The sequence below is a fragment of the Canis lupus genome, chromosome 29, assembly GCF_048164855.1.
Source record: "Canis lupus baileyi chromosome 29, mCanLup2.hap1, whole genome shotgun sequence".
Lineage (NCBI taxonomy): Eukaryota > Metazoa > Chordata > Mammalia > Carnivora > Canidae > Canis > Canis lupus.
The window spans coordinates 951,826-964,843 of record NC_132866.1 but is presented as its reverse complement, the minus strand read 5'-3'; the positions used below and the strand labels follow the sequence as shown (position 1 = coordinate 964,843).

At 63.3% G+C, this 13,018-nt stretch overlaps 1 protein-coding gene across 2 annotated transcripts in view; it reads right to left on the bottom strand.

Annotated features, from left to right (window-relative positions):
* Positions 1-6,278, bottom strand: part of STK32C (serine/threonine kinase 32C) — a 64,757-nt gene extending 58,479 nt beyond the window's left edge. Inside the window, exon 1 of one of the 2 annotated variants that reach the window (XM_072804815.1) lies at positions 6,002-6,278. In XM_072804815.1, the coding sequence (XP_072660916.1) occupies positions 6,002-6,263 (262 nt within the window). In that variant the 5' untranslated portion in view covers positions 6,264-6,278. Of the gene's footprint in view, positions 1-4,254; positions 4,278-6,001 lie in introns of those variants that run through there. The other variant, XM_072804816.1, reaches the window with a different exon arrangement.
* Between the last annotated feature and the right edge of the window lie 6,740 nt (positions 6,279-13,018).

Here is a 13,018-nt window from a genome sequence, read left to right as displayed (position 1 = left end):
CAGCTGGGCCCGCGCTGCCCAAGGCTTCCCGCAGACGGGGAACTGGGTACCAGCCCTTGAAACAGGAACCAAGTGGCTTAAAGGGGGCCAGAGCGGCTGCCCGGGTCCCCAGGAGGGCAGACAGCACCATCCGCCCCGGGAGGCCACAGGCGTGGGGCCCCACCCGCCATGCTCCCCACGGATGCAGTGGGAAGCCAAGTGGCCCCCAGCAGCCAGCTCTGGGAGGGAGCATCGACACGCCCCAGCTGGCGGCATTCGCACCAGCAGCCCTGGGAAGGGGTCAGAGGAACGATGGCGAGTCCCCACGCACAATAAAGGGAGGCCGTGGAAACGTGTGGTTCCGTGTGTAACAGGCCGTCCCTGGGAGGAGTGACGTGGAAATAAGAACACCCGAGGCACGGGGCCAGCCCTCTCCGGCGGCTTCACGGTGAGAGCCAGCATGACCCCAGAGGGGGAGCAGCGTGGGGTCCCCACCCGAGCCCCGGGGCTCCCGGCCTCCACCGCTACCCCTGCCGCACAGCTGCTCAGCCCTCCCCACCCAGAGTGGATCCAAGCTCGGGCGCAGCAGCGTCGCGGGGGAGCTGGTGGGAGCTGCAGGCTCCTGGGCCCCACGCAGACCCGCGGGGTGGGAATCTGCAGTCCCGGGCTCACGGGGGGGCGGGGACCCCGCTCGGGCTGCCCTGACCCTGGGCACAGTCAGCGCTCTCCGTGCTTCGCTCACCTGGGACCGCCACCCCCGGGAGAAGCCCCGAGCAAACACGCCCGTCGCATTCCCACGTTACTTCTCGGCTGGAGAGCTGGGTGGTTAAATTTTTAAAAGAAAATCGGCTTATTTTTAGCACTTTAAAACACACAACCAGATGGATAGGCAGGCAGAGCTGACGTGACAGTAGGTCCCAAGTCCATTCTAGGACCAGCCTTGTGAGCCACGCAGGGAGAAACACAGCGAGCGAGCTCGCGGCTGCCCACAGGCCCTCGGGGAAGCTGGGGTGCGGCCCGGGAGCCCCGAAACCCAGGAACGGACGTGCAAGGGGGCTTCCCAAGGGGCCTGCGTGCCCTCCTGCCCAACCTGAACCCAAACACCCACCTCACGGGACTCGGCGCGGTTCCACCGGCCGGTAGGGCCCCGGGGTCTGCAGCCAGCACGGGAGGCCTGCGCGCAGGGAGGGGTGGGAACCCCGGTCAGCCCGCCACCCCGCCCCGTGCCACTCCTGACGCTCCAGGCCGTGCCCCCTGGAAACAGCCTCCCAACAAACAGGGGCCTGACCCCCAAACTACGGCCTCATACAGTGTCGGGCCAGCCCCGCGTGCACCCAGCTGCTCTCCTCCGCCCCGCGAGCTCTCGGAGATGCGGATGAAAAATAGGGCACAAGCTCCGTGAAGTGACGGGTGACACGAGCGAGCACGAGAAAGCCCACGCCGAGTGCAACCCGACAGCTCTGGGAACCCGCCAGGGTCTCGGCGGCGCGGCCGCTTCCAGGACGAGCCGTGGGCCCAGAAGAGCCCTGCTGCACCGAGCGCTAAGCGGCGCGGAGTACGGCGCGCGGAGATGCCGGTCACAGCCAGCACACACGACAAAGGACGGTTTAAACTTAGAAACAGCCCCAGTGCGCTCGACTTCAGAGAGCAGGGGGCCCCAGGGGGGAGACCTCACGGCCGCGTCACACGGCACTCCCGACGGACTGGAAGTTTCCACGTCCACACGGAAGGAAGCGCCGACGCACGTTCGTCAACGGTAGTAACGCGACACCAAAGCCAGAAACTGCCAGAAAGGAAGCTATTGATGGATCCGGCCACAGAAAAATTAAACACATCCGTACCAAAAAAAAAAAAAAAAAAACCCGCCCGTAGCGGTGCTGCAAGGTAAATGGCACAGGCACGTGTCGGGGGCCGTGCAAGGGTAAGGCCTCGTGGGCAGGGACGGCCCAAGACACGGCGGCCACGGTCCCGGCAGGAGCCCGGGCTCGGGAGCTGCCACCAATTCACAGGACACGGACGCTCCCAGGGCCGAAAGCACACAGGTGACCAATCCCACCAGCAAGCAGACGAGCTCAACGCGTTAATACATCAAAAACTTACAAAAACTTAAAACATGGGCGGCCGGGTGGCTCGGCAGTTTAGCGCCTGCCTTTGGCTCAGGTGGTGACCCCGGGTTCCTGGGATCCAGTCCTGCATTGGGCTCCCTGCATGGAGCCTGCTTCTCCCTTTGTCTCTGCCGCTCTCTCTCTCTCTCTCTGTGTCTTTCGTGAATAAATAAATAAAATCTTAAAAAAGAAAATAACTTAAAACCCCACTAGCAGCCAGGGTTGGTGAGGATTCGGGGCAAGAGGACTTCTGAGCATGCCCAGAGCAAGCGATGGCTGGTCGCCCGTCCAGGCGGCTCCGTGGACGTCTCGGCCCTGCTGCCCCTCCCCGGCCGCTCCCTGTCTGCTGCCCCGTCGGTCTGGTCACCCCGCACTCAGCAGCCACATCCTTGGTGGCCGCCTTGGAAGCAGCGCCCAGGGCAGCGGCAGGCTCTCAGATGACGGCTCCTGCGGAAGCCGGCCGGTCAAACGACAGGGACACAGCCCTGGGGCGGCAAGCTCGTTCCCCAGTGCAGGAACACGGACACGCGGACGTGCCCACTGCCAGGCCGCTTGTGATACTGAAGGAAGGCAGACAGAGCGGCGTCCTATAGTGGGAGATGACGTGACCGGGAACAGGGTACATGCCCAGAGGCGGGAGAAGGGCAGCGACCCGCCCGCCGCCCGTGGGAGCCCCAGCAGGGCCTGCCAGGCCGGGTGCTGCGCTGCCACGGCAACTTCCAGGGGGCGGGGACCAGGCGCCGGGGAGGCCAGCGCCCAGCCAGGCTGGAGGACTGCGCCCGGCCGTGAGGCGCCCACAACGCTGCTGTAGATCCCTCACGTGGGCGACACCCCGCTGAGCAAGAGCAGGTTACGACCAAACCATATATGGATCGCGATCCCATTTCTGCGTGAAGGGAAAAGACAGTGTTTCTCCGGCGCTGGAAGTGTGAGAACATTCCTAGAACCAGGCAGCGGGAGAGGCACAGCGCACGTTCACTGTGCAGAGCCTCGGTGCTGAACCTACGTGCGTCGGGATTCTTCTATTTAGGACAATTTCAAGAAAAACAGGAAAGCACATGCATTTATATATTTTGATGCTTCTATAATCAGAAAAAGACAAAGGCTTTTTTTACGTTCCGAGGAAGGTGACTTGAGAATCTGGCGGCCTCCTGCCCTGGCGCGCCCCCCACCCCCACCCCCACCTGGCCGGGGGCCAGCGTCCTCCGCCTTCAAGGGCTCCCTTCCTCCCAGGTTGCTCTGCGGGGAGCAAACCTGCACCTGGTTAGTGACTCCCCGCTGGTAAGCTGCTGTCACATGGGGCTCGGGCGCTGGCCACGACTGTGAAGGAGAGGCCCTCCCCGTCCCCCCGGTCACGCACCTGCTCCGCAGGCGGCACCGGAGGCCCCTCGGCAACCTCACCGCATGCGGGGTCTCAAGCCGCACTGGCGCAGCTCTGGGTCAGGGCGACAGGAAAGGCAGGTGCCCTGGGGTGCCCTGGCGGGTTCAGCCCCTGAAGTCCCCAGCGAGGGATCGCGTGGTGGAGGCGCGGGGCTGGGGGGTGGGTAGGGAAAGGTGCCCCAGCTCCTGCATGATGCAGAGGCGCCGAGAACTTGGACATGCGCCCGGCACCTGCCGCGCCAGCCCGGGGGCTGTAGACTCCACTCTGCGGGACCGGTGGGGACCGGGACGTCTCGTCGACATCACAACCACAGGGATTTACCTGGCACTGCGTTAAAGTGCCCCCGTTTCCCTTTTTCCCTGCTCTCTGCATACCAAACTTGATATATTAATTGGGAGTTTTAATCCAAAAAATTCATCCGAAGGACTTCCGTCGCCATGGCAACCGTGCAGTCACAGTAAATGCACGTCTGCAGCACAACACCGCCGCCTCTTCAAGCCCGCCTGGCAGCGGGGCCGACAAAGTAAGGCGAGCCCTGTCTGGAGGGGCGAGGAGGGGTGACTTTGCACCCCGGCCTGCAAGAGCGCGGGGGTTCAGGCGCCACGGCACGCCCCCTGACCCCCCTCCCTTCCGAACCCCAGTCCTTGCCTCTAGATACACCCGCGGCCCTCTCCGCGAGCGTGTGCCCTGACGCCTGAGCTGTACGTGCCCCGGCGATGCCGCGCAAACGCGAGACACAGGTAACCGGGGGCGGCCGAGCCCAGGCCAGGCTCAGCCTCCCAATCTCACCAAACAAAGCCCAGGTAAGTCCCGAGGTGCGTGCGATCCGGGGACGTGGCCGCTGTGCCGAGCGATGAGCCTGTCCCCGACGGTCACGTGTCCTAAGGCGCAAGCACCTGTAGCCAAGGCAGCCACCTCCCACCCGCCCGCAGCAGCTGCTCCAGCGGCGGCCGGCCTCCTCCAGGCAGGTAAAGGGGTGACTGAGAGGATCCTCAAATCAGACCGTGAGCAGCGGAAACAGATCCTGTGCTCTTTTTGCCTTTTTAATGATCCTTGAAATCTGAGACGTGACATACTGTGAGCACACAGCAGAACCCTACGCGGAAACGCTCAAGGCGGCCCTGGCGCGACAGCAGTCTCTCTCCTTCCGCGTCCTCCGCCTCGGGTAGCCCAAGGCGAAGGCACGAACAGGGCGGCCAGCTCTTGGCTACACCGGCCAGCGCCGAACCCACACGTGTCTCTCAGACATTCTCTCATCCCGCAGCCGGAGAAGCGAGACGTCAATGTGCTTCCTGACCGGCTCCTGATTCACCCTGCGCTGTCTCTACTCGGAAGATCCACACCAAAAACAAAAGTGTAGAACACAGGGGAACATTCACAGCAGTGACTTCCGTGGCCCCAGAGTGCGGAACACGATGACGGGCAGACCGGGAACACGCCGTGCTGATGTGGCAGCCGGGGAGGCACCTCGGCGAGTCCAACACCCGTGTCCCCCCCCCCCCCCCGCCGCCCGCTGGCCGTGGCCAGGCTCTGGCCAGGCTCAGGCCAGGCTCGGCGGAGCCAGCACCCCCCCACCCTGCAGCCACAGCAGCCTCTCCATCGCCCTGGTGACCGCCTGCACGCGGCCTGCACATTCATCCCCACTGGCCTGAGGTCGTACTCCGGTAATTTCCTTTAATGCTTAAATTATTTATCAGAATAAATAGCTTGGGCTCTTGTGCTGAGCTGTGCTCTAAAATTATAAAAGACCCATCCTACCTCTGCAGGCTGCCTACAAAATGCAAAATGCATATTTCGACTATTTTAAGAAAATGTCAAAAAAACATCAAATGTGTCATCCTCGTACCATTTAAGTTATCCGCATGACATCTGTAGAAAAGAGCTGTGACTGTACCACGGTGCCCAGAGGCGGACCTTCCCCACAGGTAGGCGCCGAGTCAAAGGTGGCCTATCACCTGTTTCCCCGGCGCACCTGCCTCCGCATGGCCGCTCAAGAGATACGGGTCCCCCGGGCCAGCAGCGTCACCTGCAAGGGGACCTGAAGGGAAACCCTCCAAGGGGGTCCCCAGAGGGCAGGTCTTTGCACAAAGGCAAAGCCACCTCTGCTGCACATCTGAATGCAAAGGTTGGGCCCGCGGCGCCGGCCACTCGGCCACCCGGCCACCGGGCAGGCCAGACCCAGAGCTCCCAGGGCCTGGCCCCCGCCACCTGTGGGGCGGGCATCTTCCTTCGCCAAGGCGCACGCACAGGTGCAGAGTTCACGGAGCCTGCACATCGCCCCTAAAAGGAGAAGGAGAACCTGCAGCCCTGGCCACGGTGGGCGGCCGAGCGGCCGAGCCCCCTCCCCACGCTGCCCCGCTGGACACGAGGGCGCAGGCGGGAGCCCGGCAGGCGCGTGGGCACCTCGGGCTCCCTGCGCGAGTTTCCCGGGAAACCGAGCCTCCCGGGACGCCCCCCCCCCCGCCGCGGTGTCCCGACGCGGGGCGATCCCAGGGCCCCCACGCGCCCGGCCCCGCCCCCGAGCGGCCGCGCTCACCGTCCTCCTTGTCGTCAAACACCGGCCTCCGCGCCGTGGCCGCCGACATGGAGGAGCCCATCCTCTTCTTCCACTTGCTCCACGGGAACAGGGGGCGCGGCTGCGCGCGGACATCGCCCGCGTCCCGGGCCCGGGGCTGGCCGGTGGCGGGCGGCGGCGGCGCGGGGGGCGCGTCGGGGCCGGAGGGGCGCGCGCGGCCGGGGGGCGGCGAGCCGGGGGGCGCCAAGGCGCTGCTGCCCCTGCGCTCCGCGCCGCTCCTCATCGCCGGGCCTGGGTGCGCGCGGCTGCCGGGGCCGGAGACATGGCCCGCCCGGGGCGGGAGCGGGAGCGGGAGCGGGAGCCGCAGAGGCAGCGGGAGCCGCAGAGGCAGCGGGAGCCGGAGCGGGAGCGGGAGCGGGAGCGGGAGCGGCCGGAGGTGCCCCGAGCGCCCGGCCCGGGCTGGCGGCTCCTGCTGCGGGGCCGGCTCCGCCGACTGCCGTGCGCGGGGGCGGGGCCGGGGCGGGGCGAGCGGGGAGGAGTGAGGTCGGGGGCGGGGCCGGGGCGGGGCGAGCGGGGCGGGGCGAGCGCGGGGGCGGGGCCGGGGCGGAGCGGGGGGGGTTCACGCCGGGGCCCACCGCGCACCCGAGGGGGTGGCCCCCCGGACCCTGCGGCCGCACAGCCAGGCGGAGGCGGGGACAGGAGCGGGGGAGGCCTGGGGGAGGCGCGGGGGCCCCCAGGGCGTGGGGAGAGCCGAGCTCTGCAGGGCGCGGGGCCCGGGCCCGGGGGTCCCCCGTCGCCGCGGCCTCCCCCGCCAAGCCGGCTGCCCGGGGCGGGGCGGTCTTACACTTCACCGCGCGTCGCGAGGCGGGACCGGGCGGGGCGCAGGGACGCGGCCGCGGGGGCCGAGGCGGGCGGGGGTGGGCGCGGCAGGCGCTCGGGGCGGGAGCCCAGCGAGCCCTGCGGCTGCGCCCCGGGGAGGGCGGGCGCTCCGCGGGGAGCCTGGCCGCCAGCCCCGCGCTCCTGCACCCGCGGCCTCGGGGTCGCCTCGCCGGGTCCCTGCCCCCTCCCCGCCCCGCCAGGCCGCAGCCGGAGCCCCTCCCGGGACCCGCGGCCCGAGTGGCCCAGAGCCCCCCCCCCCCCCCCCCCGCCCTGCCCGGTCGGACCGCGGCCTCGGCGCTCGCCCCGGGGTCGCCACGGCCTTGGCGGGGCGCTGGGGGCCGGGACGCGCAGGAAAGCCCCGAGAGGCGGGTGGGTACCGCGGCCGCCTGCGCGCGGACCTGGTCGCGGGGAATCCGGGGACGGGGTGGCTTGGGGAAGCCCCGGGCTCTGCCCCGGAGCCAGGCCCGCAGCCGGAGCCCCTCTGCTCGCCTTCTGCTCCCCACGGCGACAGCCGAACCGCCCCTCGCCCCTGCGGACCCCCCCCCCCAGCGCCCTGGGCTCTGCCCTGACCCCCAGCGCCTCTCCTGGCCCCACCCCCACCCCAGGGTGGTGCTCAGGCTTGGGGGGCTTTCCTCGTAGGCTGCGCTTGACCCACCCGCACCTCTGAGACCCAGTGTGGCTCCTTGAGCCGCTTGACCAGAGGTGACCGGTGCTATTCCTGGGCCAGTGCGGGCCTGGCTGGGAGGGCGCCCCCATCCCTCGGGACCACCCGCAGACCAGCCTGTGCCCCGCCTGAGATGGGGGGAGTTACTTTTACCCCTGGCGGCTGGGTTAGTCCCACTGACCATCTACCCACTGCGGGTCTCCCCGCCTGGCTGACCTGAGCACATCCCGTCTGGACTTGACCTTGATGGCACCGAGACAAGTCCCAGGCCTCCCAGACGGGCTCAGCGTCTGTCCCTTGAGCTCCACCCAGCAGCGCTGTCCCGGGCTCCTGCACAACTGCTCTCTGCCAGGAGCAAGGAGAAGGCACCTAGCACCTGGCCGAGCGGGCGCCCTGTAGGAATTCATGGCGCAGGGGGGAGCGGGGAATGTTTCCGAAAGGGGGGACGTGCCGGCAGGTTATGCTCGGCTGCTGTCGCCCAGGGGCTGCACATCAGAATTCCCCAAACCCACAGCAGCCTCGGATTGTCCAGTGCAGTGGACCAGCCTTCTTTATCTGCTCTCCTTTCCAGAGCCTTTAAAGGGGGGGAGGGGGTGTAAAGAGGTATTACCTCCCCTCCCCCGCCAGAGAAGGAACAAAGAAAAAGACTTTAGAAGGAAAAAAAATGTTAATGGATTCAGGAACTGGCTGAAAAAGTTACTGGAATCCTAGTCGGAGAGACAGAGGGTTTGGAGGTAACAGGGGGCCCGGGGGCTTGGAGGTAACAGGGGGTACTGCAGGCAGGGCTGCCAAGGGGCGGGGGGGGGGGGGCAGTGGAGCCCAGGGTGACCCCTAGCGCAGGGCAGGTGGGCACAGCTAGTCCTTCTCTGAAAGCAACCAGGGCTCCTGCCTCAGGGGTACCAGGCCCAACAGAAGACGGGGACCTGCAGGGATGAGTGAGGACGTCTACACTGACCTGGGGGCCAGCCACCTGCCCAGGGTCAGGACACAGGACGAGTCTCCTCTGGGGACACTGAGCACCTCTCCGAAGACCCCAGGGCCCTAGGGTTGTGGGTCCTTCCCAGGGTCCAGCAGAAAAGAGCAGGAGCCAGCAAGGCAGATGGGCCTACAGCTGGCCCCTGGGCTCAGGGCTGGCCCTGTCCGGGAGACCCCCTGTGCCTGGCCGTGGCACGGGGTCCCGGGAGGCCCAAGGACTGGGTGTGCAAACTGGAGCAGATGCATGGGGCGGGCAGGAGACAGAAAAGCTGGGGGCTGCCTCCCCCGGGGAGCCCGCCAGGTCACCGCAGCCACAGAGGTGACTGTGGAGTGCAGGGGAGGCTGGGAGGGAGTAAGGCTGGAACGGGGCCAACTGGAGTGGAAAGGGGGCAGCGAGGCCAACAGTGTCCCAGATGCCCACACGGGGACCCCGGCAGCTGCCCACACTGGTCAGGAACATCAGCCAGCGCAGAGCGGAAGTGTCATCTGTCCTGTTCCGGTGACAGGAGTCCAGGAATGACTCGGTAACCGTATGAACACGTGTGCCACGTCAAGCACGCGGGAGTGCACGGCGTCTTGGGCGGTGTATGATCACGGGACCGCTTTATGGGGCGGTCGGGCAGGGTTCTGAGCCTGACCTTGTTGCTGAGGCTTGAGCGTACACTAGCAGCCTCGGAGGCCTGTGTCCCAGGGCCTGGGACGCTGGCCCCGAGGTAGAGACAAGCTCCAGGACAAGGACAGAGAGGGGCCCGTGCCTCTGGGGGCACAGTGAGTGCCCAGTGAGACAGGGCATGTGCGGAACGGCTGGCGGTCGATGTCGTGTTCAAGGCTCAGCCTCTGCAACCCAAGCACGGGTGTGCACTGCTCAGACGGGATTCTGACCCCGGGTCGCTCCCCTGTGCGGAGGGTCCGCGGCCCGCTCCTTCCTGGCAGGGAGTGCAGAACGCCCCCCGCCCTGCTGGGGCAAGGGGCCAGGGGCACCAGGAAGGTGGGGCCTTGGGAATTCACGTGCTGGGGGGGTTGGTGGGCTGGTGACAGTACTGGTGGTGGAGGTGGTGGCTGCCTGTCCTCTGATGACCCCAGAGAGGAGGATGCACCGCCGACAAGCAGAGCCTCACAGGGTCCTGGAGGGAACCCCACCCCGTGGTGGTACCAGGTCTGAAGCACAAACTCGTGCTTTACTCCGTCGGTCCGAGCGTCGGGGCCGCCAGGAGGGAGCAGCACAAAGCAGTGCCGCGTGCGGCAGGAACAGAGTCTCGCTCGGCTCTGGGGCCCGGAGTCTGAAATGGAGGCGTTAGCAGGGTGGGCTCCTTCTGGAGGTCCTGAGAGAGAAGCCGTCCCATCTCCCGGCATTCCTTGGTGTCCCTTGGCTTGCAGAGGAGTCCCTCCGATCCCTGCCTCCATCGGGACACCACGTTTCATCTGTGTGTCCTTCCCTGTTCTTCCCCTACAAGGACGTTTGCCATAGGACTTCGGGCCCACCTTGGCGCAGGATGGTAGCAACTCGAGATCCACCTCAATTACGTCTGCGAAGGCCCTAGTTCCAAACAACCTATAACCCTGCTTGTGGGTTCTGGGTGGACACACCTTTTGGGGAGCCCAGTGTTACACCTGCCATGGTCCACCCCTTGTGCGGAATACAACCAGGGCACCCCAGCGCCCCCGAAGCCTCAGCACTGTGGCGGGACCTCCAGGCCTACACTCCCCCTAAGTGTGAGGCGCTCACAAGCCCCAGGTGTCACCATGTGACCAGGTGCGAGTGAGACTCTGGGTGTGGCCGCTCCCGTGCAGCTAGAAAACAAGCGATCTGCTCCCCGAGGGCCGCGGTGCGACATCACGGGACAGATGTTTCCATCCTGGAAGAGAAGCTGAAGGAATGAAGGAGCCTCCTTCCCAAGGATGGTGGGAGCTCCAAGGCCCGAGGAGAGTCCTCTGTCACCGCTCGCCCACCCTTGGGCCATTCTTCCTTCTTCCCACGGGCGGCCCTATCAGCCCCTGTCCTGCTCGTGGAGCTGTGAGTCCCGAAGCCTCGTTCCCCGTGTCCTGAATCTGTTCCTTCTGCTGAAGGACACTTGCTGGGTTCTCAGAGGCCCAGTAAGTGTCCCATGTGTGTCACGAGGGGCAGCCGGTGCGGTGGGTGGGGAATCCATCACACAGGAAGGCCCTGCTTGGATCTCCCCTGCATGACCCCGGCTGTACCCCTGGGTTCTGCTGAGACGACCAAGCGGATTCAGATGCGCCGAGCTAACGGCTCCCGCAAGCGGCTCTGCAGCCACAGCCTTGGCCTCCGTGCACAACGTGCCTTTCCAACAGTCCTTTTCCCGATTTCAGTGTAGGCCGAGAACCTCGCAAATCATGAAGTGCTGTTTTCGTTTTTGCTTAAGAGACCTCCCTCAACGTATCTGTGCTCTCACAGTTCGCTATGAGCAGCAAGAGGAAAGCACCCACACCTCTAACACTTGGCTTCTAAGTCTCCTCGGCCAACGGCCAAGTTCACCGTCACTTATAAGGCGTTCGGCCCAACATCTCAGCGCCATTCAGTCAAGTTTCCTGCCCTTTATAACCAGGGTCACTTTTCCTCCGGTTTCTGTAACATGTTCCTGGTTTCCAACTGACACGCCACCACCTTTAACATTCACACTTCCACCAACTCTCTGGGCGAGGTGACGTGTGTGTCCTCTAAGAGAGCAGCTCTTCCTTCCTTCTGAGCGCTCACCAGCCCACCTCAGGGGCCATATTTCTATCAAATGTCTCTTCAGAGCATTTCAACTCATCAGTGAGACCCACCCAGATTATCAAGGGGCATCTACTTGACTTAAACTCAACTGGTGGCAGATGTTGACCACACCTTCATAGCACAGACCATAGCACACCTTCCCAGCAACACCTGGTTTAGTGTCTGGTTCAACAGCTCCAAGCGTAGCTGATACATAAAACTAACCATGACACCTGTGTCAGCGTAGAACATGTGTGGGAAAGAAGGGGACCTTGAGAGTCAGATGGGGACATCTGGGCAGACATAGGTGAGGTGGAGAACATCGGACCCCCAAATGTCCCTGAGGCCTTCCTTGCTGGCAGGACCAACCCTTCTCTCCCCTGTGCCCTGAAGCCTCTCAGCCATTGTACCTGGGGCAAGTACCTCTTGAGCTGATGCCAATTATTTTCAGGACGCACCCTTAGCACCCCCATTGCCCAAAGGCCCATAAGAGTCAGAGGTCAGATGGTCAGGAGACATTAGAGCATAGATGGCCGAGAACAAAGACTGCTCTGGGAAGAGGGGGCCTTTATGCAAAAAGAGATACAAAACCTCATCTATCTGTAGCCAGGAGCAGCCGTCAAAGTGGAGTCTAGAGGCGTCAGCCCAGGAGGGAGGAAATAGGGCTGACGAGGACCAAATCCATTGATCAGTCTGCATGCACCAGGTTTAATATATTGATTTGAGCACCTGGAGGCAGCATTAATCACCAGCCAGGTTGGATAAGGCAGGACACAGGACTCAGTGGTAGGTGGCAGGTAATGAGACAACTTCCCTGGCTTCCTGCAGGTCCTCACTCCTCACCACGCCATGCAAGGTCAACAGCAGGGGCCCCTTGGAGTGTTTTAGAAATGGAGAATCTCAGGCCCCACCCCGAACCTGCTGAGCCAGAATACACACTTTAAAAATATGCATTTTTAAATGTGAATGTTTTCAGATTAAAGTTTAAGAAGCATGGCCTAAAGAAGGAGGCTACAGGCTCAGGGAGACAGAAAGGGTGGAGTGGATGAACCCCAACCCTGCCCGCCGCCGTCCCGGTGAGGACTCCTCCCCACTCCCTTCATCCCCTAACATTGTGGCGAGGTGCGTCTGTCAGATGCCTGGAGATGCCGTGGGGGTGTTGCAAGGGACTTGGGCTCCAGGTCTCAGCAGTAACAGTGAGACCAGGGGTGGGGTCAGCCAGTAGCTCCAGGTGGTGAGGCCACCACCATCGGCCCAGGACAGAGATGCAAGTGGACATTGGACCACAGGGATCGATGGTGACACTCACTTGGTGGACCACAAAGTCCCTAGAAATGGGCTTGACGGTGTAGCTGGACATTCTAGGTTTGCTGGAGGAAACCCAGGTATGTTAGAGAATTCACAGGAAAAGATGGATGTGATGGGTGAGGAGACAGGTAATCTCAGGTGAGACATGGAAAGTCTAGAATTGAAAGATATAATATCTGAGATTTAAATTGTTTTCATTAAAAAAAATTAAAAATAAATAAATAAATAAATAAATAAATAAATAAATAAATAAATAAATTGTTTTCAACAGCCATAATATTCTATTGGAAAAATTAAAAGAATCAGTAAACATGTAGACAGGTCGACAGAAATTATCAATGATGTACGTAGAAAAATTGGAATAAAATGGGTTCTTGTAAAATGGAAGGTGGCAGCCAGCTTCTCAACAGGAGAAATGAAGGCCAGAAGACAATGGAGCACATCTTAACTTTGCCAAAAGGAAAAAACTCCATCATAGAATTCTGTATCAAAGGAG